This window comes from Populus nigra, chromosome 5 (assembly GCF_951802175.1).
Source record: "Populus nigra chromosome 5, ddPopNigr1.1, whole genome shotgun sequence".
NCBI lineage: Eukaryota > Viridiplantae > Streptophyta > Magnoliopsida > Malpighiales > Salicaceae > Populus > Populus nigra.
The window spans coordinates 17,398,690-17,422,572 of NC_084856.1; the positions used below are offsets into that span (position 1 = coordinate 17,398,690).

The following is a 23,883-nucleotide window of genomic DNA, read 5'->3' on the forward strand; positions in this document are numbered from 1 at the left end:
ACAGTTATTGAGTGGGACAATGTTTCCTCTTCCCTGCTAAAGTTGAGGTTCCTTTCATTCAAGCCATTCTTTCCTTTCTTTCTGTTCACTATATCGTGTTTGCGTAGCCAGTGGGATAGGTCAGCTGCAATATTAGGCCTGTTCAGTTGAGGTTCCTTTCATCAGGATCAGTCTCATATGGTAGGCATAGCTCTAATTTTCGTACAGCCCATGAAGAACTTGGCTTTCTTACTCTGCCCAAACGAGCCCTCAAGAACTGTCAACCGTTTCCTTAAGCATTGTGGTTTAGCGCATCATAAAGTGGACCTCAAATTAAAGAGAGAATTTTGAGTACTACCAGAACATTACCATTCAACATTATGATAGACCATTCAGAATTAATTTACAACTCAAAGCCATTCCTTCGGTCTTATCGTCACAATCCCTTTTTTTGGATTTATATCTCTGTACTGCCAAAGAGACTGTCTCCTTGCCCATCAGAAAAATAGAATCCAGTACCTGCTTGGGCAAAGCATCACCGCAACCAACCCAGACAAATTAAAAGTTACCGTATTCCTCTTTTCAATATTTATATTATTCCATATTCTTTCAGGCAAAATTAGGTTCTAGCCATTTCTTTGGCTGGTTACTGTACTTGTTCTTGGAGATTTTCCAACTCCGCATATTAAAGCCCAAGACAAAGGACAAAGGACACAAGGCAGGAAATTTAACCACAACAACAAATAGAACGAGGGAGGGGTCTTGGAGCTAAGATTAGCATCTCGACTCTTCATATACTTTCTTACTGTTGAACATCAAATTCAGATTTTCCACACGCAGATGCTGTTCCAGAATCTCTCTCTACCACATACATCCATCACATAATGCAATTGCATCATACTCACCAGGTGCCCACAAGTTTGCTTCGATGCCTTCGCCACCAACTCTAGTAGCCTCCTACCCCTCTTAGTCTTGGTATGGTTCTCGTTTTTTGGCACACTAGCTCATACAACATACCAGGCATCCATGACAATGTCCCAAGGCTTCCACAGGGAGAAACTTGCTATTCACTGTATCTCCAAGAATTCTACTTCTCCATCAATATGCTAATTAGATTTATCCTTTCAGGCAATTGTAAAAGTATTTTGAAATCAACTTTATGTACCACTTTTTATATCACAAAATTAATCTTACCACCAGTTGTGCCTCTCACCAGCTAACAAATAATCAAGCTACATCAGCCATCTGGACGTTATTTTTCATTTCTTTTCCTTTTTTTTTTTTTTCAATCCCTAACAATCCAACTCCTTACATGTATTAACAGTTAATAATCAGCAAAAGAGAATAAAGCTTGAAAATACATACATATATATATATATATATATATATATATATAAAGACGCATTTCTCTTCCGTACTGCATAATCGGGGTCATTAAATATAACAAGAAAAAAAAGAAGAAAAGCAGATTCACGTTACTCTTCCAAGATTACCCTATGGAAACGACCTGATACGTGTCCAAGGTTCCTATTTTAAGGAGAGGATTTCTGTAAAAGGAATTAGCTAAGCCATCCCGTCAGGAGGTAAATCACGGCAATTCGTCAGTTCTCCTAGGTAATAATAACATCTACATTCATAACTGGTGGTAGGAGTCAGATAGCAAGCAAGTCTAGAAAAAATTCATATCAGAAAAATCTCAGTGAAAAAAAAAATCACTAGAAATAAATGGTTGCAACAAAAAGTAAATTGAATTCTCAAAATGAGCAACTGTTCACATTGTGATGATGATACAGCACGTAAGAGGGGTCATAAAGATATTCACATATGGAATTAACTGTTTGTAAGCTAATAAGCTATTTCTTCAAAAAAATTGAAGCATTTTGTTGGACACCTTTACTTTTTAAAGATACCAAGAGGGAAAACTATTCCTATCTAAAAAATACAAAATTATGAGCATTGTTTTGGTTTTGAGAGTCCACATCAAATATTTACCTCAAATTTTGCAGAAGTTTTCTCCCACATATAGTTTGAACTTTATTCCCCATAATGAGATGTAATGAAAGAGCAGATTCAGCTTAATTGTTTGCTTAAACCTGAAACAGTACAATTTGCAGTCATCATTCAATTCTAACAGTGAACAGCCCTTAAAATTTAATGATAAATCTGACTGCATAATATACATCACAAACATGCTCATGCTCAGTGGACTGATCCCCTTCATCAACTGCAGGAAGCCAGGGGGGTCCAAACCCTACGAGGCAGTATGAGAATTCCAAACACAAAATTAAGAAGAAAAGGACACACAGCAGACACAGGATCAACTCTCTCTTTCCTTCTTTTATCTCCAGTTGTTATTCTATGTGAATCATTTTGAAATGTGTTACCAAGGTTACAAGAAAACCTCCTAAAATAATTGTCTAGAATGCTGGCACTGCCAGTTTAGCTAAAAGAAACCTGTGCCATCTATTTACAAGAGACAAGGGAGCTTTCAGAATATCATCCCAGGTGAAGATATACAAGGATTATTTACAAGCAAAATGATCCACCTCAAGAAGAAAGCAAATGCCCGTTCTTTCTTATGATTTCTACCTTCCAGTTCTCAATAAGAAACCTCGCCAAGTTAAAATCCAACTCTGAGGGTGCAAGATTTTGTGAAATTAAATTTCAAAAATAAATGGCAACTTGCAAGTGATGCTGTTGAATAGATGTTTAAGATTGGATTAACATTCATGAGAAAGATCTGCAACATTTTCTCAAACCCTTAATTCCTGAGGAAAAAAATCAGCAGGCTCTAGAGTAGCAAAATCGATACAGCCTCTCAGCCTAGTCAATGGAAGTAACTTCCCAGCTAACGTAACATAAAAGTCAAAAATTTCAGAGCTGAATATAGATTATTGAGGATGTCTTATCTTAAATATGATCAGGAAAAGGAAGAAGCTCGTAATTAGAGTTTCCAGTCTCCTTGGATATCAGCTCGAGAGACTCCCTTAAAGGCCTGGTGAACAGGAGCATATTGAAGGCAAAAGCATGCAAGAGTAGCTCCAAAATTAGCGGTCACTAAAGATTCTAGCATTCCACTCCTTCCATATACCACACCCCACAGACAAATAGCATGATTGCAAAGAATCTTACTGTCAATGAAAAGCCTTTCAGGAATTCAAAAGGCAATGCCATCCATTGAGCCTGAAACTACCCATAGTCTCCCACAAATCACAAAGAGACTACCTAGCATATCTCGTACAACTGACACAGAAGAAAAGGTGGTCCCCAGTCTCCCCACCACCATAACAAATATATCAGGAGAAAGAGATGTTGAGCCTTCATATCTGCATTAAATCATTAGTGTTACTCTTGCTGAGGAAACTACTCCAGACAAAAGCCTGAATCTGAGATGGAAACTAAGCTTCAACCAGGAGGAAACACGTACAAGGTGAGGGCCTGGCAAAATGAGAAAAGAAACAGCCATAGGAAACTATACCCCTCTAAGGTCCAGAATCTAATACGAGGTCCGAGGGAGAAGTGAAAGGAATTGAGAATAGGAACAGAAAACAGCAAGTTCTTGTGCTTCCCTGTCTTTGGAGTATTCCTAAAGAAGTGCAAGTTCCTATAACCAAATCAGTTTCCCAAGAAAAGAATGTAGAAATAAGGGAATATGCAAGATAGGAAGTCTGAATTAGAGGAAAACAAACGCATGGAAGTAGAAGAGAGATGTGCCATTGACAGAATCATCTATAACATCTGTTGATCCACAAAGCAAAACCAAAAAACAAAACTTTTTGTTCATGAAACACCAAGCAAGTAAGCTCAGACCAATATTCAATGGCTATTTTTGAACCAAAGTAAAACCATGTCGGTATTCCTTTCCGATTTCATTCACTATCAAGCCATCAGGTCCTTCATCCATGATGAACTAAAACTGACAAGATTAGCTGATCTAAAGCCTTGACAGTCAACTCTCTCTCTCTCTCTCTCACTCTCATACACACACAAAAAAAAGTCAATTCTTGAGAGAGCTGGGGAGAAGTTGAGCAACAGAGAAAAAATGATGAGAAAAGCAGCAAAAAGAAATATGATAGACCCAGAGTTAAAATTACAAAAAAGTACCTGACAGAGCTAAGGTTTGTATATTGACAGTTGTTAGTTAGTTGATTTGAAATCCATAATTTTCATGCTATGATCTATACATCAAATTTTACGTAGCGTATAGACCTAACTATAGAGAAATCTAAAGAAAACTCTATGGTATTTTTATTAAATCTGAATAATAGTCTTTTTTTTCATAAAATAAACTAAACTTCTCTATTTATACTAGTTCTAAAATCCTTTATAGGAAATGATTCTTAATTGAGACTTACCTAATTAATAGAATTGATCTAGCATTAAAATTCCTAAATAGTAAAATATTAATTAAATTAAAAGTCATAAGCTAAGTAGGAAAAAAATAATTAAAATTTAAAATTAACGAGGAAAATAATTAAAACAAGAAAACACTAACTTTAGGCTTCATATCAAATGGTTCCAAGTTTCTTTACGGATTTCTTTTGACTTGACCTTGTTAATCTGGTCCATAAACTTCTGGGATAATTGTTCTACACCAGTCTCCCTCGCTTGAGAAAAACTTGTCCGTTATTTGTCAAAAACTAAACTATTCCACCCTAAAGGAACAAATACTTTGAATATAATATTATAGCTAACTTATTAACAAAGTACCATGTCTTTGACCAGTGAGCTTCAAAATTTAACTTATAGTGCATGTATAATAAGAAAAAATTCATATATGATATTATATTTTTTTGCTCCTATGAAGTCCATTTGTAGTTTATTCCCATATTTTTCTACTTTAAAAATTGAGTTCATCATCATCTATATCCAATACTTCAATCATTGTATTTAAAGAAACACTAAAATAATCTTTCATAATATTATTCTAAAAGACTGGTAAGAAATTCTCCATGTTCTTGTTTGCAAGATCTTCATCATCATATAAATTTCCTTCATCATCTCCATCAAGTTCGCCTAAAACATCCTCGTTATCAAAAGATTCTTGCTCATATTAACATTTAATTACGTTGATCGGTTTTGTCTTTTAGGTTGTGATTGTTTTTCTTGATCTGACAAGGTCTCATGGCTTCCATTAAGTTCATCTTCACCAAAACCCTTCACATATCTAAAAGGTTGTTTAGATGGAATTTTGGGAATAGGTTTAAGGTAAGGTCAGCCCCGAGGTAAGTTTCCAAGCACGTTACTCTCCTTTCGATTCCTATATGTGCCTCCTATTAGCCTAAATACATCTTCTTCATCAGATAAATACTAAGTCATATTGGCCAAGAGGATTTGCACGAATTAGTTCAAGGACAGGTTGGTCGCGGGCTTCATCCATGGCGCATGCCTCTCTTCTTCCCCGGTTCATGTTTGCGCACAACCCTAGTGCCTCAAGTATGGTTGTAAGGTCATCAAATCTTGCATTGATGTCACCAAACTTAGTTCGCATTCGCCCCTTTAAAGTTGCTATCCCTACTAAATGGCAATCTAACTTATCCCAAGTAGCCTGCATCCCCTAATCACCATCATGAAGATGGTTGTCACCAAATGCTCCACGATTCACAACCCTAATGCCTCAAGTATGGTTGTAAGGTCATCAAATCTTGCATTGATGTCACCAAACTTAGTTTGCATTCGCCCCTTAAAAGTTGCTATCCCTACTGAATGGCAATCTAACTTATCCCAAGTAGCCTGCATCCCCTAATCACCATCATGAAGATGGTTGTCACCAAACGCTCCACGATTCTCTTCACGGTTCGCCAATGATCCAAATGTTTACCCGCTCTGATACTATTTGACACGGCATATAGAGAAGATAAAACTAGAGTTCTCATAAGGTTACATTTCTAACCATAGAGAAATCTAGAGAAAATTCTCTGTTATTTTATTAAATCTGAATAATAACTTTTTTTTCCATAAAATAAACTAGACATCTCTATTTATATTAGTTCTAAAATATTTTATAGCAAAGAATTCTTAATTAAAATTTACCTAATTAATAGAATCAATCTAGCATTAAGATTTCTTAAATAGTAAAATACTAATTAAATTAAAATTTCTAAGCTACATAGAAAACAAATAATTAAAATCCAAAATTAACTAGGAAAATTATTAAAACAAGAAAACAAAAACTCAGGCTTCATATCAGTTGCTTCTGGATTATTTTACAAATTTCTTTTTAGACTTGGCCTTGTCAATCTGGTCCATAAACTCCCAAAATAATTGTTTTATCTCAAATTTCAATTTACTTCCTTCAATCTTCTATTGGGATTCTTTTTTGCTATTCATTTTTTTTCCCCTCTAAATCACTTCAAGACAATTCAACACTCAGCTTTTTACTTGAGTATATTTAAATGAAAAGGGAGCTGACACTTCTGATTCAAAAGGGGTTCCAAAGTTCACCTAGGAAATGAAGGTAGAAAGAGAGAGGATGCCTGCAACTTGCCCACTGCCACCACATCATGTGAATTTTTTAAACCATAAGTTGAACTACTTACATCATATAACCAAAACAAAAACAGAAAGGAAAAATCTAGAGGTTCATTCATAAAATACATAACCGAGCCACTCATTTACAACCATGTCCCAATTCCTCCAATATAAAAGGATGTACACTAACCACCCAACCAAATCAAATCCCTTTGTCACCATCAAGAACTGGCCCAAGAAGCCTTGCTTAGCTGCCTTGGAAACCATATAGACTTCTGAATTGTCCTACTTAAGTCTATCCTTCTCCCAAGCACAAGGCCATGTGTCAATGATAGACCAAAATTAACTTAAAAAAAAAAAGCTTTATGAGCTACACAATGCACTAAAAGGCATTTAGTCATGCATCCAGATCTCTGATCAGACCATGCATGCCCCCAAGATGGGAGAAGGAAATGATAGTGCATGCATTTGCTGTAAAAAACTTACAGAAAACAAATAAGATATAGCGAAGCAAAACAAGACAAAAAAGTTACGCATTAAAAGGATCAATAAATTTACCATTGGTCAAACTTGTGGCTTAAAAAATTTCTCTCTATATCCTAACGTAATTACAAGAGTTAAGAAACAGATGTACTAACCAAGTCAGAAACATGGTCCTACACTCGGAAGCAAATGTTCCCGGGATACATTTGTCAGGAAAAATTACAATATACACAGCCCTGCCAAGAGTCTCCACAAGGTTCAAGCACTGCCTTCAAGTGGTAGTTGTAAGTCCAAAATGGAACCTTCCTTGCGGCGTATTATAATGCAAGTGTACTTCCTCCTTTCAGGATCACAGCGCTGGAAAAGTCAACAAACACAGATATATCCACCATCAGAAAGAGACCGACTTGTAATAAGCTTCACTAAGCTATCCATTATATATTGTACTCCCTAGTGGTGCCATTGCGCAAGAAATTTGCACTAAATGGGCAATCAAAAACATTTGACTGCCAGTTTAATGAGAAATAATTGGAAAAACATGAATTTGAAACCCTTCAATAATCACACCAAAAGTGACAAGGATGTTTCACTAATGTGTGATGCCACTTCAGTTCAGTTAGCACACTAAAAAAGTGGCATAAGATTAAGGCTTAAAATCTTAGAAGACCTGTTCTTGAAAGAAAATTGGAATGCAATTTTAAGAGTACCAGAAACACTTACTTTAGAAATTTAGCCACAAACACAAATGAGAAGGAACATAAACTTACTCAAAACTTAAGAAGCCCTCAGACTTGTTATTGAGCTGGCCTCCAGCAGTTAAGGGAAGGCATGTCTGGTCTACATGGCAACATCTGTGAAACACCATGACCTAAAATAATACAATCATAGAAATCGATTGTTCAATTGTAATTTTTGAGGTCATTTACTCCAGTAGTACGAACGTCACTTGTGAGCAAAATGAGACAATTTTTCACAAAGCAAACTCACCTGGAATGGGAGCTCCAGCAGGTAAATTATTGGTTGGAGCAACCTGAAATCCCATATTATTTGGAGGCGGTGGCCGAAAGTAACCTGCCAGGGAAAATGTTTTATGATCTATTAGCCTGTGCATCACAGAAAAAGTACATCATAAAGAAAATGCAGGATATAAAACAAAGTTTCCTAAACTCCCATTTATAAACATGCCAAAAGAGAAATAAACAAGTTCAGAGGTTCAGTTGCAATGCTTGCACATTAGCATGCCAGACAAGTTTACCTTCATATAACAAGCACAAGCTAGACACTAGAAAAAGCATTTTGCATCTTCGCAGTACAAGGCACTGATTGTAAAAAAAATTAAAGCGAGGACAAAACTTACTGACAGGGTTAAAAAATTTAATAATATGTAATCAATCAAGCTTAGTTCTGACAATGTTTTCTGTTCAGGCCACAAATCCTAGAAAAATATAACTTAAACACTTGTACAAGCATCATGCTGAAAAAGGTTTCATCGAAAAACCAATATGGTAAGCAGCATAGACATGTAGCCTACATGAGAAATGATGGAAAGCAAGCATCTGCCTGCCTACAGTTCTTTCTTTCTTTCTCTTTGTTTTTTTTTTTTTATGCATCTGCAAACTTGATATGGCGTTCCATATGAATATGAATAACCATGAGATTAATACTTTAATGGTAAATAATGATACAAGTTCATTTCATTAGGAGGTATCATACTTTAACAATAAAATAATGAATTTAAACGAGAGAGAAACAGTTCAATCATTCAGTTGGCCTCTCACAGATATAAGTTTCAAGCAGTCAGACTACATTTTAAATTGAAATGTCATGTCATGTCATTAACATTAATGTGGTTCAGCATCCACAATTAACATCACAAAAAATAATATCAATCCCATCCAGATAAGAGCACAAATTTATCGTGCAGGCAGTTCTGTACAAAAAAAAATTGAATCGATAACCTTCCTGACTGGTTCAATATTTTTTTGTTTCGAAGAAAGATCAAGGCCTTAGCAATACATATGTATGCGCACAAGTAGCAAAAGGAAATTCAGGTAAAAAAAAGTGTTCTAATTACAGGGACACAGTTGCATGTACCTTCCTGGCCAAAAGAAGGCCCTGCATGTGATGGATTTCTTCCACTCATCCATGCACCATGCTGACCATCTGCATATTCGCTTGAAGGCATCCTCCACTGTTCATCAGTAGCAAATCGTGGCCGTCCATCAGGATGTGATAGCATAGGGTATGGACGGGGATAAGGATGCTGAGGATGCTGCTGAATTAGAGGCTTTGTAAATGAGAAATGACCAGATGCAGTTTGTGCCAGGTTTGGATGCAGTGGTCTTTGTGGAAAAGGTGCATTAACCGGCTGAAAATGTGGATTTTGTTGAGGAGCTTGAGGGTTTAAAAACATGTGATTCCCATGAGGAGTACCGCCAGCCATTTGGACAATTTGATTACTCTGCAAACAGAGAATTCAGGTCACGGTTAAACAAACTAACACATTCACAATAGTAACTGGACAGCCAAAATACATACATTGGGTGTAGTGCAGTATTCATGAGGTACAGCTTGTTGATATGCCAACTGAGGGGAGGACTGTACGGATGAATGCGATGGTTGTATTGGTTTGGCTGGTAACAAAGGTTGAGTTGGTACAGGTGGTTGCAGTACCATAGTTGGCACAGGAGGAAGAGGAGGTGGTGGTTGCGACGGAAGAGGTGGTGGTTGCGACGGAAGAGGTGGAGGTGGAGGTGGAAGCGGTGGTGGAGGTGGAGGTGATGGAGATGTTGAGGGTGGAGGTGATAGAGGTAGTGGTGGCGGTGGAGAGGTAGGCAAAGGCGGGGGTGGAGGAGGAGAATCAAGAGGCGGTGGTGGAGAATCATCTGGTTGAGGCAGCAACTCAGTAGAATCATTTAATGCAGGTTCTGGCCCATCTGAGCAATGCTGCTGTGGTTCCATTTCAAAAGAACTACCTGTGGATGAAGGTCTTTCATCCTTTTGGTGTCCAGACACATCTTCCATTTCAAGTTCCACATCCACATCCTCTAAGATGCAATGTCGCCTGTCACTTGGAGTAGCAGTACATATTTCTAAATCTCCTAAAGCATGGATTGATCTTGTCACTCCCAACGCACCATCACCTTCCTTAAATGGGCTGCTAGGGAAGTCCTCGTCATCATCCTCGAACACATGAGAAGATAAAAAGCCAGGCAACTGAAATGTAGCATTACTGGTACCAAAGCCAAGAAAACCAATATGGATCTTAAAGTCAATACAACAGTAAAATTTTAAAGAAATTACTGCATTGATCAACTTCATATTTCATCTAAAACAAAATTCTATTGACAAAATAAATGCATGTGATATGGCAAGCCATATGGAAACGCGAGGCTTTAAACAAATTTTGCAATGATAATAACAAATGGTTGCATAACATAATAATTGAGTTTAGCTAGCAAAACTAAAAACAAGAGCTGCACATTCGAAATTGTACAAAACTACCAATAGTATTATTGTTTTCTGCACTTCCACACAGTAGGTTCTAAGAATGACATCCACCACCCTAGCATTTGCTACATTACCTCATTCTCCAGGATTATTTAAGTTCTTCAAAGAGTATCAACTTTAATTTTTTACTGAAAAGTTATAAGTTCAGTCAATTTCATGCTTGCGGTTCATTTATACCTTCTGGCAATCATACTTGACCTTCTCCTTTTGTGAAGCTCCACCAAATAATGCTGATTTATGGTTAAATTTACAATTTTAATAAATGATATTAAAAGGGACAAGCAGAAGTGGACATATCAAACCCACAACTGGTGATTGTAAATGGCTCTAAAACATGAAAGCAAAGCATAACCCTTGAAACATAAGGATAGATGAGGAATATTCCAATAACCCGTATCACCTCTAAGGGTCACCAAGAAGACTACCTAATAATGCCTTCAGCACAAGGGGAAACACATCCTTCCAATCTCCAATAGTACTCAGTATGGTATTGCATAAAGACTAATCATCAAAAGTTATTAGTTATTTCATACCCCACCTTTTGTGCAAATGCTTAACGGTCATTCTATAAATACAGCACTTTCTTTTAGAAAGAAAATAAAGCAGAAATACAAAAAAGTGTTATGGCTCATTTGTTTTTTATCTGGAATGCAGTTCAATTCCCTAGGCAAGAACTGTGCTAACATTCACATGCATTTGGGCATGTTACATTTTCCAACAAAAAGGTTGATTCAGATGTTATGTTCCAACTCTATTCATATCCTAATTCTTTAACATAACCATGTCATGGACCATATACACATCGAATTTCCATAACAGTATGTAGGACCATGCCAAATGTTCTTCAAGAGACAAGAAATATGCCACTGAAATATTATTGAAAAGAATAGCACAAATAACTACGAAAACACACCTTCCATATTCATCAACAAGCATGCCTTCCATTTCCCTGATTGGATCATCTATAGCTCGTTCAGCTCGGGATGGACGTCTAAGGGAAAATCCAGAAGAGGTATCATCATTTGAACCTCCAATATCATCCATATAGCGCCTCAAAACAGATTCAGGCAAGATTTTTCTCTCAAGCCACAATCTTAAGACCTGGAAACAGCAATAGATCAAGATTTATTCTGATGAAAAAGAAGAGGCTCTCTATGGTAACATAAAAAGAAAATAACCTTTAAACACTGACGACGATTTTCCCGAGCACTAGCTCCTGCTGGAGCAGCAGCGCCGAGAAGGCGTGGTAATGCCGCTTGCACTGTAGGGACATACGAAGCTCCAGCAATACCTGAATAAAGGAAAACAAAATCAGAAACATAACTATGGCAACCATCATTATTGATGATTGTGGATACGGAATGAACACATTATATAGGGGTTAAAAGAGCAAGATTGATAGAATCCAAGTTGAGCAGGAGGAAGCAACCTTTTTGATTATGTGAACACTGGGTGATGGAGTCCACAAGAAAAAATATGTCCACTTTGCGGTGGAAACTGGGCTCACTTTCCAATTTTCGGATTAAAAGCTCCACAACCTGCAAGACCATATTAACATGTTCAGCACCAAATCACAGAACCATTTCCATAACTGATTCAATTATACTTTGGCAAGAAAATGATAATATCACGAGCCTAGGAAAATCATGATAGAAAAAAGAACAAAGAAAAAAAAGATGAGGTTCAGAAAATGAGAAAATGGAAGATCCATCATGCAACACTATGAAAAATCAAAAAAGTGTATGTTGGCACTCAATATATAGAAAGGGAATCCAAGAACCCTGATCGCAACTTAAAGAATAACCATAATGGATGAATGTATCCCAACCATAAGGATCCCAAATACAATCGGAAGTGAACTTATCTACAGTCTTTTAGCTCAAAGAAAATTTAAAATGAAGCAGCCTTCTTCCATTATTTTTTCAAGCCACACAATCCTCAGCAAGGAAAACACAACACAGGCAGGTTTGAAATGTAACAACCAGGTGGAATAAAACTATAAGTAAACAAAATGGAACTAACATTTCAAGGAAAAGATAACTAAGAACAAGAGAATTTCAAGGAAAAGATAACTAAGAACAAGAGACATGCAACTCATCACAGCTCTTCTTTTTCTAAGAGCCAATTCAGAAAATAACATGATAAAAGGATAGAAACCCACCTCATTTGCAATGCCATACTTGGCACAATCAATGGCAAGGCGAGTTGCACGTCCAATACTTTCTTTCGTCCTTGATAAAGTCTCTATCATCCCTTCAAAAGCATCGCGGGCCACAGCAGCCTCAGTACCACCACTCAGTGAACCTCCAGCAGCCCTGTGTCCCGAACTAACTCTCCGCTCCTCGATTTCTTCACCTTCCACTTGGTCATGTGATGCTGATTGGCGACCATGTGTAGATGGAGAAACTAAATCTGTGCGATGATAAAAGCCCTGCATATCTGCCTGTGCAGCATTGCTAGTACCAGACAAAAGAAGGTGGCTTGGTGAGGAGCTGGGGCTCCTTCCCTGAGCGTTGTTGAGAGCTATAAAGGTAGGGTTTCCATGAGGAAAGGATTGCAAGTGAGCCTGTCTCCTTTTTTCTTGAGCAGCAGCAATGAGATGTTTCATAGATGTAACAGAATCTGGAGTCTTAGAATCGACCAAAAAGCTGGGTCTGTCATCCATACCAACTTCCAGTCTGTAATTAGGCAAGAAAATGTGATTTCTATAAAGCTGAATTAAAAAAAAAAATAGAAAAAACAGATAAATTTCACCAGGAAAAGAATCATACTCTGATAAAGCACCCATTGGAACAGTCAGGTTACTCATTTGTGAAGTTGCTTTAGGAGTACTTTTTGGCCTTTCCCCAGAAAAAGCTGCTCTGCTTTTTTGACTTGGCGCAAGATTTTGAGAAGCGTTTGAACTATCCAAAACAGGACCTGAAACCTTGCCAGGTCCAGCCTGGGCCTTTTTTTGAGTGCCAGGAGTGGAAACTTTAACTGCAGGGTTGATAGCTTTATGCTGTTCCACAATTGGTTTGGTGGCAGAAAGCAGATGAGGAGACCTCTTAGGGGTAGTTGTGATTGGTTTTGCCTCCTTTGACAGTAACTGCTCAGGCTCTGATTTGCCAGGACTTGGAGAGATATGTGTATCATTCCTCTTCACAGTTTTTGGATAGCTGGGCGAACGAGGATTGTTCTGTAACAGCAAAGATGATTCCTTGGAATGGATATTCTCTAAACCAGTAGAATCCTTGATACTTGTCTGAGCGTTAATAGAGTTTCGATGTTGCTGATTAACAGAACTTTCAATTCGTGCATTAGTTCTCTTGGAAGCATCAGAAACAGAAACAGGTTCTCTGCCATTTTTGGCAGCCCCTCCATGAACAGGAGTTTTGGGTTCCTCATCTTCATCATCATTGTCATAAAGGCAAACAGCTCTTCGCCTTTTGGGCTGTTGGGTAATGGAAACCCTCGCATTAATAGAAACCATATCACTCTTTAGCTCGAGAGCATTTTTCTCCATTCTGTCATCAGAATTGAGAGCAGCAGCATCACACATCGCCTCCATTGCCCGTCTACGACGTTTTAATACAGGCAGCACAGCTTCATCATTTGAAACATCAGATTTAGCTTTACTCATGGGATCAGGAACATCAGGTTTAGCTTTGCCAATTTCAGCAGTCGAATCAAGTTTGACTTTACTTATTTGAACAGATACATCAGCATTAGTGTTACCCCATTGTGCAGAAGCATCACTTTTGACTTTAACTGTTTGGGCAGATGCATCACTATCAACTTTACTCATCTTGGCAGATGTACCAGATTTGACCTTACCTGATTGAGAAGAAAGATTAGATTTAACTTTACTAGTTTGGGCAAAAGCATCTGACTTAGCTTTGTCGCTTCGGGCTCTTAATCCCAAAAGGATCTCCCTTTTTCCATGTGTCATGGACCGTTTGGCTGCTTGGTCATCAACAACATTTGAGCTTGGTGAAACACTCATGTTTTCTGAGAAAGGTCCCTTTGTAATATCATCTGCCACATCTACACGCTTTGATTTCTTAGCAGGATTTGCATTTTCAGTTGCTTCAAGCTCAGATTTTCCATGATCAGGTTGGGCACGCCTTTTCTTTTGAAAAACCTTATTTTCATGTTTTTCATCAGATACCATAGTACCCTTCTTGGCTTTTGATTGTTCTTTTACTTTTCTACCACCATTGGCATCTAATTCTGATTTAGGAGGGCCTGGGGGGGGATCTTTTATACTGCCACTAGCAAGCTTGCCTTTTTCTCCGCCTATAACTTGTTCCCTGGAGTTACATTCCAATTTTCTCTCAGCCCCAGAAAACACTGTCTTGGACTCATGGGGATTTGTCCACGCCCCCTCACCAGTAACCAGGTTCTTGTTGCAATTAAGATCCAGATTTCCATTACAGGAGGCTTCAACTTTTACACAGCAAACATTATCCAAACTGGAAGCAGATAATACTTCTTGTGGTTGTGCACTATCAAACATTTTAACCTTCTTTTCAGAAGATATACCTGGGGATGAACTGTCATCTGCATCACCTGATACGGAAGGCTTCATATCTTCGGAGCCTGCTTCATCTCGTCTACTGGAGCAACGCTCTAACTTAGAACTATATTCACGTCTTAAATTCCACACTTCTCCCCTTTGTCCAACTTTACCCATGTCCTCATTTAAGTCATCCTCTGCCTCATCCTCTTCCATTGAGTCAACAGATGGAGCCTCAGATCCTGGTGCTGATCTATCAGTAGTATCTCCCAATCCACTTGACTTTCCCTTCTGCAACTCTTCAAAAGCTGCACAGATTTCCTTCACAGCTTGGGAAAAGAACTTATCTTTCTTACTCTGGCACCGAGCCGACAGTTTATTCTTTACTTCATTTGTGAATACCTGAATATCAGAAGGGGCAACAAAAGCACTGCAAGAGAACAAGCAAGCAATGGGAAGAAATAAGCTCAAATAAAAGGGGCAACTAACTTAATCCATGTACACAATCAAGTCTCCAATGCTCAATCAAGTCAAGTGCGGCAGCAAATAAACTAGCAAATTTTTATGTTATCCCATCCTAAAACCTAGTAAATGTTCAATTCCTTTCCTTCATTTCTCGATAGCTAATTTTTACTAAATTAGAATGACAGGATGAAGACAAGCTAACATAGGTCTAGATGCTCAATCAAACTCCAAAATAGTACTCGGCTAAGAATTTCTTAATTGTACTTAAAATCTCCCAGGTTGTGTACTCATAGCAACAACATTCAGTCCCAAAATCTCATTTTCAAAGACCTCAACTATCATTTACAAACCACATCAAAATGGTTGCAGAGGAAGATAACTGCCATATTTCTGAGAAATAGAGCACAAGTTGTACTCTACTTATCTCAAAATAATACAGATATGAAACATAAAAGCCCCATACTATTGCACAGTCTACTCACTAGGATAACCACATTCTCAACCCTTCTCCATGTATGAACAAACATGTAAAATTTGTTAATAAGGAATTCATAAAGAAAAACTTACATTTCTTGAGTTCCAAAGAAATAGACAAAAACTTTCTTAGCATCAGGGGCTCGTTTCCAATCTTCAGGCCGACTAATCTGAAATACAAACACCCATGAAATCTAGCTCAAGCACTAACCAAAATGACAAACTCTCAAAGGCTCAACAAAATAAATTACAATCGTTGGAGGAAGACGCCTTCACCCAGATAATACCAACATCTTTCTGTTACCAAAAACCACAAAAATTACAGAAACAATCATTACACAATCATCATTTAATCAAATGCACGCAAATTATACCAATCCATGAATCAATTAAACCCAGCATTCATGCCCTCCAAATTAATCAAAATACCAGGGAATGATATACGTTGTAAAGTACTAGAACACTAAGACAAGCAGCGAAACTAAAGCGCTCAACAGACACCAAATCAAGTTAAACTAAAATCAGTAAAAAAAAACCAACTACACAATTTAAACCCATATTTAAATTGTAATAATTTACAACTTAAAATGGCTAGAATACAAATAAAACCCACCACGAAAACCACATTGATTCACATAACAAATGAGCTGAACCCACTAATCTTCAGAGCCCATCACTAAAACCCATAAAACCAACCCGAAAAATCAAAATTGGAAGAAAAAATTAACCAAATTCTTAAGATAAACAATAAGGTCTGTAAGTGCAGGTGGTAGAATTAGAAATCAAACTACAAAGAAGTTTTTAAGACATAAAAATTGAATTTAAAATTAGGGGGAAATAACCTTCGCAGGCCAAGAAGGGTAACCCTTGACTTTAGCAAGCACAAGATCACCCAAACGCAACTGAACTTTCTTATTATTCGCTCCCTTTTTACGCCCCGGAGCCATAGGCGGTTACTTGTGTCGCTCTACTTCTTCTTTGTGGTGGTGGTGGTGGTGGTAATTGATCACGGAAAAAACCTGATATTCGAAAAGGAAGAACAGGAGAGCCAATTGAAATGGAGAATTCGAATCGAATCGAATAGAGAAGGACGTCAAACGAATAATTCTCGCCGTATATGTGCCGGCGGTAGTGCCGGTTAGGTTTCCGGCGTCAGGGGGGCTAAGGTATCGAAGGAGGAGAGTGAGGAGTGCTAGGGTTGTGCATTTGGGATTTTTTAGGAGAGAGAGAGAGAGATTGTGGAGGTTTTGGAGAGAGAAATTGAAGCAGTGTCGAGAGAGAAAGAGAGAGATATTTTGGGCCTTTGTTGGGTTGGGCAAAGGATTTTGGGTTTTTGTAATTAAGTTAATTATAACTTATTCCTTATATTTTTCTTAACACTAATCAATAGGTCTCCTTAAATAATCAAATGCTCTCTTTAGCCACTCTTAACCTTCCTCGATTAATTTACTGTTTTTTATTCCAAAAATAATTCATTTTTTTCTATTTTTCTACTCCTAATTTAGTAGGATCCAACTGTAGATAAATCGACTTCATTTTAACATAGCATATATATGCTTTTACAAAAATACGTTTTGCATTTGATTTTTAAAGCATTTTTTAATGATTTTAACATGTAAATATTTATATTATAACCATTTTAAATAAACATTTTAAAATTATAGTTGTTGTTCATATAATTAACCCACGGTATAATTCATTTTGAGTTTAAAATTAAATTAATTAATAAATTAATTTGCCTAATCGATCCAATAAACACTGGATTAATATATCATAACCAAATAAAATATAAAATATATGTAAATAGACATGTAATCAAATAAAAAAACCATGAAAGTAGTTAATCTAATCCGATCTTAAACGTGACATATATATATATATATATATATATATATATATATATAAAAGTCAAAACAATATTTTAGTTTTCTATTAAAAAAATATAAAAATAAAATAAAATAAACAAATAAAATAAAATAACTTGGTAATTCAAAATTTGATCCAAAACATGTATTATGTCTAAAACTACCTAAATACCATCAATTTCATTTCAATTGCATTTTGGATAGAAAATTTCAAACATAATCTAAACAGTTGAGAGAACAAAATACTAAAATTACCTAACAATTCTTTTATTTGCTCTAATTATTTTTTCTTCATTCTATTTAGAAAAAAATGTAAAATTAATTAAGGTGTTAAGTTATGAACTAATTAAAATATAGGAATTATACATATATATATATATATATATATATATATATATATATATATATATAATTTTGAAATTGTGAAGATTGAGTGAATGGTTTTGTCAATTATAGAGATTAAGTTACAATTAGCTCAATTTTATTATTATTATTATTTTCAATAAGGAACTCCTTTTGCATTTGTTATGTCTGTGTCATTGCAGAGCATTTGTATGGACAAAATATGATTCTTCGGAATGCATGTCGTTTAACAAATCCCTTTCGCAAAACAAAACAAATAAAATATATCATCCTAGAAACTAAATCAAAATAAAGTCTGATTTTTTTTTCAAGATTTTTCTGTTTCCAGTAATGGATATCCTTCAAGGCTTTCAGAAAGAAAAGAAGTCGATATCCTCCATTGACCCGGTACATTTATTAAAAAAAAACACCAAAAAAATCTATCCAACCTTTTATTTAAATTAAAATTAAAATTTGCACTAAAAATGATAACACACAGGGAATCAACATATTTAAACCATATCTTACAATCATTTTCTCTCTAAAATTTTGTTGAGGGATACATGCATCAGGTTACTAACAATTTGATTGGTTTTCTGTCAGTTCTACTAGTCAAAAGCAGAGTTTACACTGCCCTCAGGCCTCCATTTGAAACCAATTTTCCAATGCATCATATGGAGTGCAAAGAAGGATAAAGAATGTTCTTGTTTGATCAAGTTTCAAGTAGGTCATCAAAAACCTTCAATCCAAAATCTACTAACCCATCATCCAAACTCAGCTCACGTCTGCATTTCTTTAATTTCATGCAGTAGTTAGGTTCATGTTACAGAGTGTCATAAAAGCTGCTAATTAGTGTGTGTTTAGAGTATCACAGTGATTTTCAAAAGTGTTCTTTGCTTAAAAATAAATCAAAAAAATGATTTTTTTTTCATTTTTGACATCAACATATCAAAACCATTGCAAAGCACTAACAAAAAACATTGATTTAATACTTTTTAAACCAAACGCACCCAATGCAGTTTTAATCGCAAAAACAAATTGTCTCATTACTACTATGACCTGGTTCTTCATCCTAGACCCACATTCCTGATTCCCTAATCATCTAATGCTGAAATCACAAGAGGACCATGTGAACTTCTGCAGCATCATTTGATCATATTTCAAAAGCTTAACCTCTGCGTGTGTATATCCAATGCACCATAACAAAACCAAGAAGTACAGGTGTGGCAGCAACTGTGTACAAAGATATGCAACAAGAATCGATGACTTCTATGACAAAGTCAAGCACAAGATTATTTCAGATAATCTTATGCACATCAAACACTAGAGAAAATTGAATTCTTCAAGATTTATGTGCCTAAAAGCTAACGTGGCCATTTAATTAACTTGTTTTGCAAAACCGAATCCAAACACAATAAAAAATCATGATAAGCAAAGAAAATAGCACATTTTATAACCAATAAAATCATCAGATAAATAAGGAAAAGTTCACCACAAAAATAAAATAGCAATGCCTCTCTTCTGAGATCTTACCCTCTAGTCCTAGCTCGAACCCTTTTGTTTACTTTCATCGCCAACAGCATCAGTCACCAGAGTCATGGGTCTTTGATCAATCACCTCATCAATAATTCCAAATTCCTTTGCCTCTTCTGGGGTCATAAAATAATCTCTATCCATATTCTTCTGAATTACATCAATTGGCTTCCCTGTATGCTTGCAGTACAATTGATTCAGTGCATCCCAGACCCGAACTATCTGCTTGGTGTGAATTGTCAAATCCTTTGCATGTCCGCTGTACCCACCTGAAGGCTGATGAATCATAATTGTTGCATTTGGAAGTGCCTTCCTCTCACCCTTAGCCCCAGAAGCCAAAAGGAGAGAAGCCATAGATGCAGCTTGACCCAAACAAATGGTATTAACTGGAGACCTTATGTACTGCATTGTATCGTAAATAGCAAGACCTGCAAAGAACAGCACAACGATTGACATTATAACCTGAGCCATGCCTCAGAAGATTACTTACTTTGAAAAACTTCATATATTTAAACAAGATAAATAATTCAGCCTAAATCGAATTGACAATAAATTTAGCTATCTCAACACTATATTCCATTACAAGTATTCCAATGCTACATTTAACAATGTAAGACCTACTATGCGAAAGCAGTTAAATTCCATTCTATAGATTGGATGGCAATCAGTAATTCATAATCGCCACATCTTGATAGAATTGTGAACCAGTTGCAAGTTAAATAATAAGTTCTGTTGGTTGATATACACCATGGCCAAGAGTACTTTTAAATTTGAAGTCCAAAAGCACCAACAGACTAGAAAACTTGAGGAAAAAGGAAAATAGTCCTCAGCATCTGCCACATGTCTTATACTGACAAGTATTCACATGCTATTGCATCAAAATCATTAGTTGTGCATTATGTGAGGTAATTCAACAGTTCTTTCTCACTTGGGAAGTATCTAAAGGGAAATGGAAACAAAACCACTGATAAAATTCATCTACTTCAGAATTACACGAACAGTCAAAAAGTCCCAACAGTAACTGCTCTTCCAATGACCTCAATATAATCACCTACCTCTTAAGTTAAGAGGAAGTTGCTAGACTGACTTACTAAGGCTTTCAGTAAAGCTAGTTGCTAAGAGTACTACTTTGCTAGGCAGCACACTCCTACATTAGCGAACTCTCTCTGGGCCCTCTCTCTTGCATTTCTGAAAAAATAGGCTGCTTTAAGAAAAGTTAGAGGATTTCTCCTTCATGCCCTTGCTCACTCAACACTAAAGCCCTTCCTTCCGTTCCTGATGAAACTAATCATCCTTAGAGATGCTCCACAGATGTGGAATAACATATTCTTTAATCGACGGTAATTCCGCTAAGAGAGGAGCTTAACGCCCTATTTCAATTAACTTAGCGAGGTATGAAGTCAAATTCACTTATTCCTAGAAGCTCTCTTCCTTCTACCCACTCCTCTCTACCGCTTCCTTGCGTCTTGGCTTCATGATCCTTGTCCTTGCTTTCACTCATATTACATACAGCTGGTAAACAAACCTCTGCCTTCATAGGCTCATTCCTTTGACCCGATCGTTTAACTCTGTCTAGGCTCACAGAACGTCTGACGTTCGCTGGGATGAATGCTAATGGGTGTAGTCCCTCTTCTTTCTCATTACAGGTATTACGTTCGTTGACTGCATTCATAATACTATAGACAAAATACAAATTAACTCAATACCTTCCACACAACCATAATTATAAGCAACTAAAGACAGAAGTACATTGATAATTCAAACTAATTGGCTTTAGTAGGAAAGGCATTGCATGACCTCAAGCAATTCTTAGCAGCATATCTCATCGCATAATAAGCTAAGCATTTCAGTTGGATCATTCAGTTAAGCATGTCAAATGGCACATCAAGAACCTTTTTCCACTATGTAATACAACTTCCAATGGTATACAAGAACACTAGCAATTAGACAGAAAAAAAACCCATGACTACCATGATTCTTTTCTTTATAGGCACTGTAAGCAAGCAGAAACAAAGTGCACCAAAAGAAATCACCTACTATCCTGCCCAATTATAACAACTGGCTGCTGTTTATGGCCCCACCCCTTCAACCAGGAAATCAGGAATCATTTGATTCACTTAGTTAGACCCACTAAATTGAACACAAAAGACAAATTACCAATTCACGAATCCTATTGACCGCTCCATGAAGAACCTAAAAGCTCAAATTACACTCGATACAACCGAACACTATTCAAACTCCTTAATTATTAACAAAATCAGGCATCTGCACCTAAAACTTTTCAAATCAAAATCCAAGACACTAACAAAGATCAGACCTTTGTAGCGGAATCAAAATCCTAAATAATCCATGCTAAAACGCATCTCAATATAATTCAAAATGAATCTACAACACTAACGGGCTCAAAAACCCATTGCAGTAATAAACAACTGAACAAGAATCAAATCAGATTATATTTTAAATCAATTCGCAACAATTCCAAGAAAACTGTAACAGAACACTAAAATTACACCAGCCTACAAAACCAAACAGACGATAACACGCCCCAAACACAAATTAAGCCAAAGCCCATCTAAAACAAAATCAAAACCTCAGCATTTTTTAGTATCAAATCACCTGCGGTAACATGTCCACCAGGAGAATTCAGATACATATGGATAGGCTTAGAAAGATTCTCAGACTCGAGAAACAAAAGCTGAGCAACAACAACATTAGAAGTATCATCATTAATTGGGCCATTAATACAGACAATTCTCTCTTTTAAAAGCCTAGAAAATATATCATAAGCTCTTTCTCCTCTTGAAGAGTGTTCGATAACCATTGGGATTAGACTATAAGCTCTAGTGGTAGAGGTTTTGGGGGTCAAGAGAAAAGAGGGTTTTGGTTTAGCTGTGAAAGTGATGAGCTTGGTGGTGGAAAAGAGGGCTTTCATGGCTGTTGATTTGGGTTTGAAATTGGAGAAAGTGAGGGAAATGAGGGTTTGAGAGAAACTGGGGATTTTTTTTGGGTTTAGGAGATTGGTTTATGTTATGTATAAGGTTTGGTGGTTGTTTTTTAAATTGTTTTTATTTAAAAATATATTAAAATAATATTTTTTTTATTTTTTAAAATTTATTTTTATATTATTATATTAAAATAATTTAAAAAAATTAAAATTATATTGATTTAAAGTAAAAAAATAAAAAATATTAATTTTTTAAACAAACAGTATCTTTTAATAACATTAGGAGATTTGGTTTTATGGGAGTGGTGGGTTAGTGCATTGCAGGAGATTGTATAATTAATTTATAAGCTTATTTTAAAAGTATTTAACTATATATTTATGGTCTTTCCTGTTTTTTAATTATTTATTTATTTATTTATTTTCTTACACTATAAAATTGTCTATACTTTTTAATTGAGAAAATGCTTAGTTACAATAACACTTTTTTTATAAAAAAAAAAATATCCTTTCGATATCAAGATTGTTATACAGTATTCTTCATATATATTGAAATTGAATCCTACCTTTCCACGTGTATGTAAAAAAAATTAACGTTTTAGTTTGATGAGAAGTAAATAATTTATAAAATAAAATGATTGTTTACTTGATAAAAAAATAATTAGAAATGGATTGTATATTGTTTAATATTGAAAGAGCTCTATTAAAAAGTAAAGCTCTTTTCAATAATAGTATGCTTCATTTATAAAATTTAAATTTAAAATCAAACTATTTGAATCAAATTTGAAATTAATTCTTTTTTAATAGAGTTTTAAATATGTGATTCTTATGTATGAATTGATATGTGTATTAAAATTATTTTCTAAGAGCTCTTTTTAGCATTTGATTCTTGAATAATAATATGAAAAATAAATTTATTTACCATTTTAATTCATCTCAAATATAAAGAAAGTTAATAATCATGAGAATGAGAAGAAAAAAACTTCATAATTAGATGAAATAGTATGGTTTTGAATAAACGGATGAAATGGTTATAAAAATAATCAAGTAAGAAACCTTGTTAAAAATAAAATGACCTTTTTTTATATTGCTTGTCAAAAAAAAATAATTCATGGATGATTTAACCATTGTTTTTAGAACCAGCCCGGTCCAAGGCTCGGATTCCGGGTTTTGAACAGGTATTCCGGATCAATTTTTTTTTAAAAAATTAAAACGACGTCGTTTTACTAGAAAAATAATAAAAATCAACGAGTTACAACCGAATTTTTGATCAGGTCTTGCGGGGTTAACCGGGACAGTCTGGTTGTAGGGTCACACTAAGT

The 23,883-nt window shown here is 35.9% G+C and overlaps 2 protein-coding genes across 3 annotated transcripts; both read right to left on the reverse strand.

Moving 5' to 3' along the window:
- Positions 1 to 1,705: 1,705 nt before the first annotated feature.
- Positions 1,706 to 17,195, reverse strand: LOC133694195 (ENHANCER OF AG-4 protein 2). 2 transcript variants are annotated; one of them, XR_009842242.1, is made up of 13 exons: positions 16,723 to 17,195; positions 15,974 to 16,050; positions 13,215 to 15,371; positions 12,605 to 13,121; positions 11,873 to 11,981; positions 11,622 to 11,734; positions 11,357 to 11,544; positions 9,472 to 10,165; positions 9,028 to 9,394; positions 7,921 to 8,004; positions 7,701 to 7,801; positions 7,089 to 7,290; positions 1,706 to 2,072 (listed from the first exon to the last, which is right to left on the reverse strand). XR_009842242.1 is itself a non-coding variant. In XM_062115656.1 (12 exons), exons 1-11 carry the CDS (start codon positions 16,825 to 16,827, stop codon positions 7,728 to 7,730), a joined length of 4,485 nt encoding a protein of 1,494 aa, XP_061971640.1. In that variant the 5' UTR covers positions 16,828 to 17,195; the 3' UTR covers positions 6,980 to 7,290; positions 7,701 to 7,727. The 2 variants fall into 2 exon arrangements, 1 of the variants encoding a protein (XP_061971640.1); XM_062115656.1 differs by lacking the exon at positions 1,706 to 2,072 and having other exon boundaries at positions 6,980 to 7,290.
- Positions 17,196 to 19,495: 2,300 nt separating this feature from the next.
- LOC133693507 (ATP-dependent Clp protease proteolytic subunit 2, mitochondrial-like) lies at positions 19,496 to 22,575 on the reverse strand. Its single transcript, XM_062114726.1, has 2 exons — positions 22,237 to 22,575; positions 19,496 to 20,048 (listed from the first exon to the last, which is right to left on the reverse strand). The coding sequence occupies exons 1-2, from the start codon at positions 22,550 to 22,552 to the stop codon at positions 19,630 to 19,632; spliced, it is 735 nt and encodes a 244-aa protein (XP_061970710.1). The 5' UTR covers positions 22,553 to 22,575; the 3' UTR covers positions 19,496 to 19,629.
- Positions 22,576 to 23,883: the final 1,308 nt, after the last annotated feature.

Bases quoted from the DNA above. Each gene is read 5' to 3' on its own strand.
- LOC133694195 (XM_062115656.1), bottom strand. From the start codon at position 16,827: ATGGCTCCGGGGCGTAAAAAGGGAGCGAATAATAAGAAAGTTCAGTTG. The intron at 8,005-9,027 runs GTACATGCAACT...TTTCCCTGGCAG, and splicing joins GCCTTCTTTTGGCCAGGAAG to GTTACTTTCGGCCACCGCCT. The intron at 7,802-7,920 runs GTGAGTTTGCTT...GTATTATTTTAG, and splicing joins TGCTGGAGCTCCCATTCCAG to GTCATGGTGTTTCACAGATG.
- LOC133693507 (XM_062114726.1), bottom strand. From the start codon at position 22,552: ATGAAAGCCCTCTTTTCCACCACCAAGCTCATCACTTTCACAGCTAAA. The intron at 20,049-22,236 runs GTGATTTGATAC...TGTTCTTTGCAG, and splicing joins TGGTGGACATGTTACCGCAG to GTCTTGCTATTTACGATACA.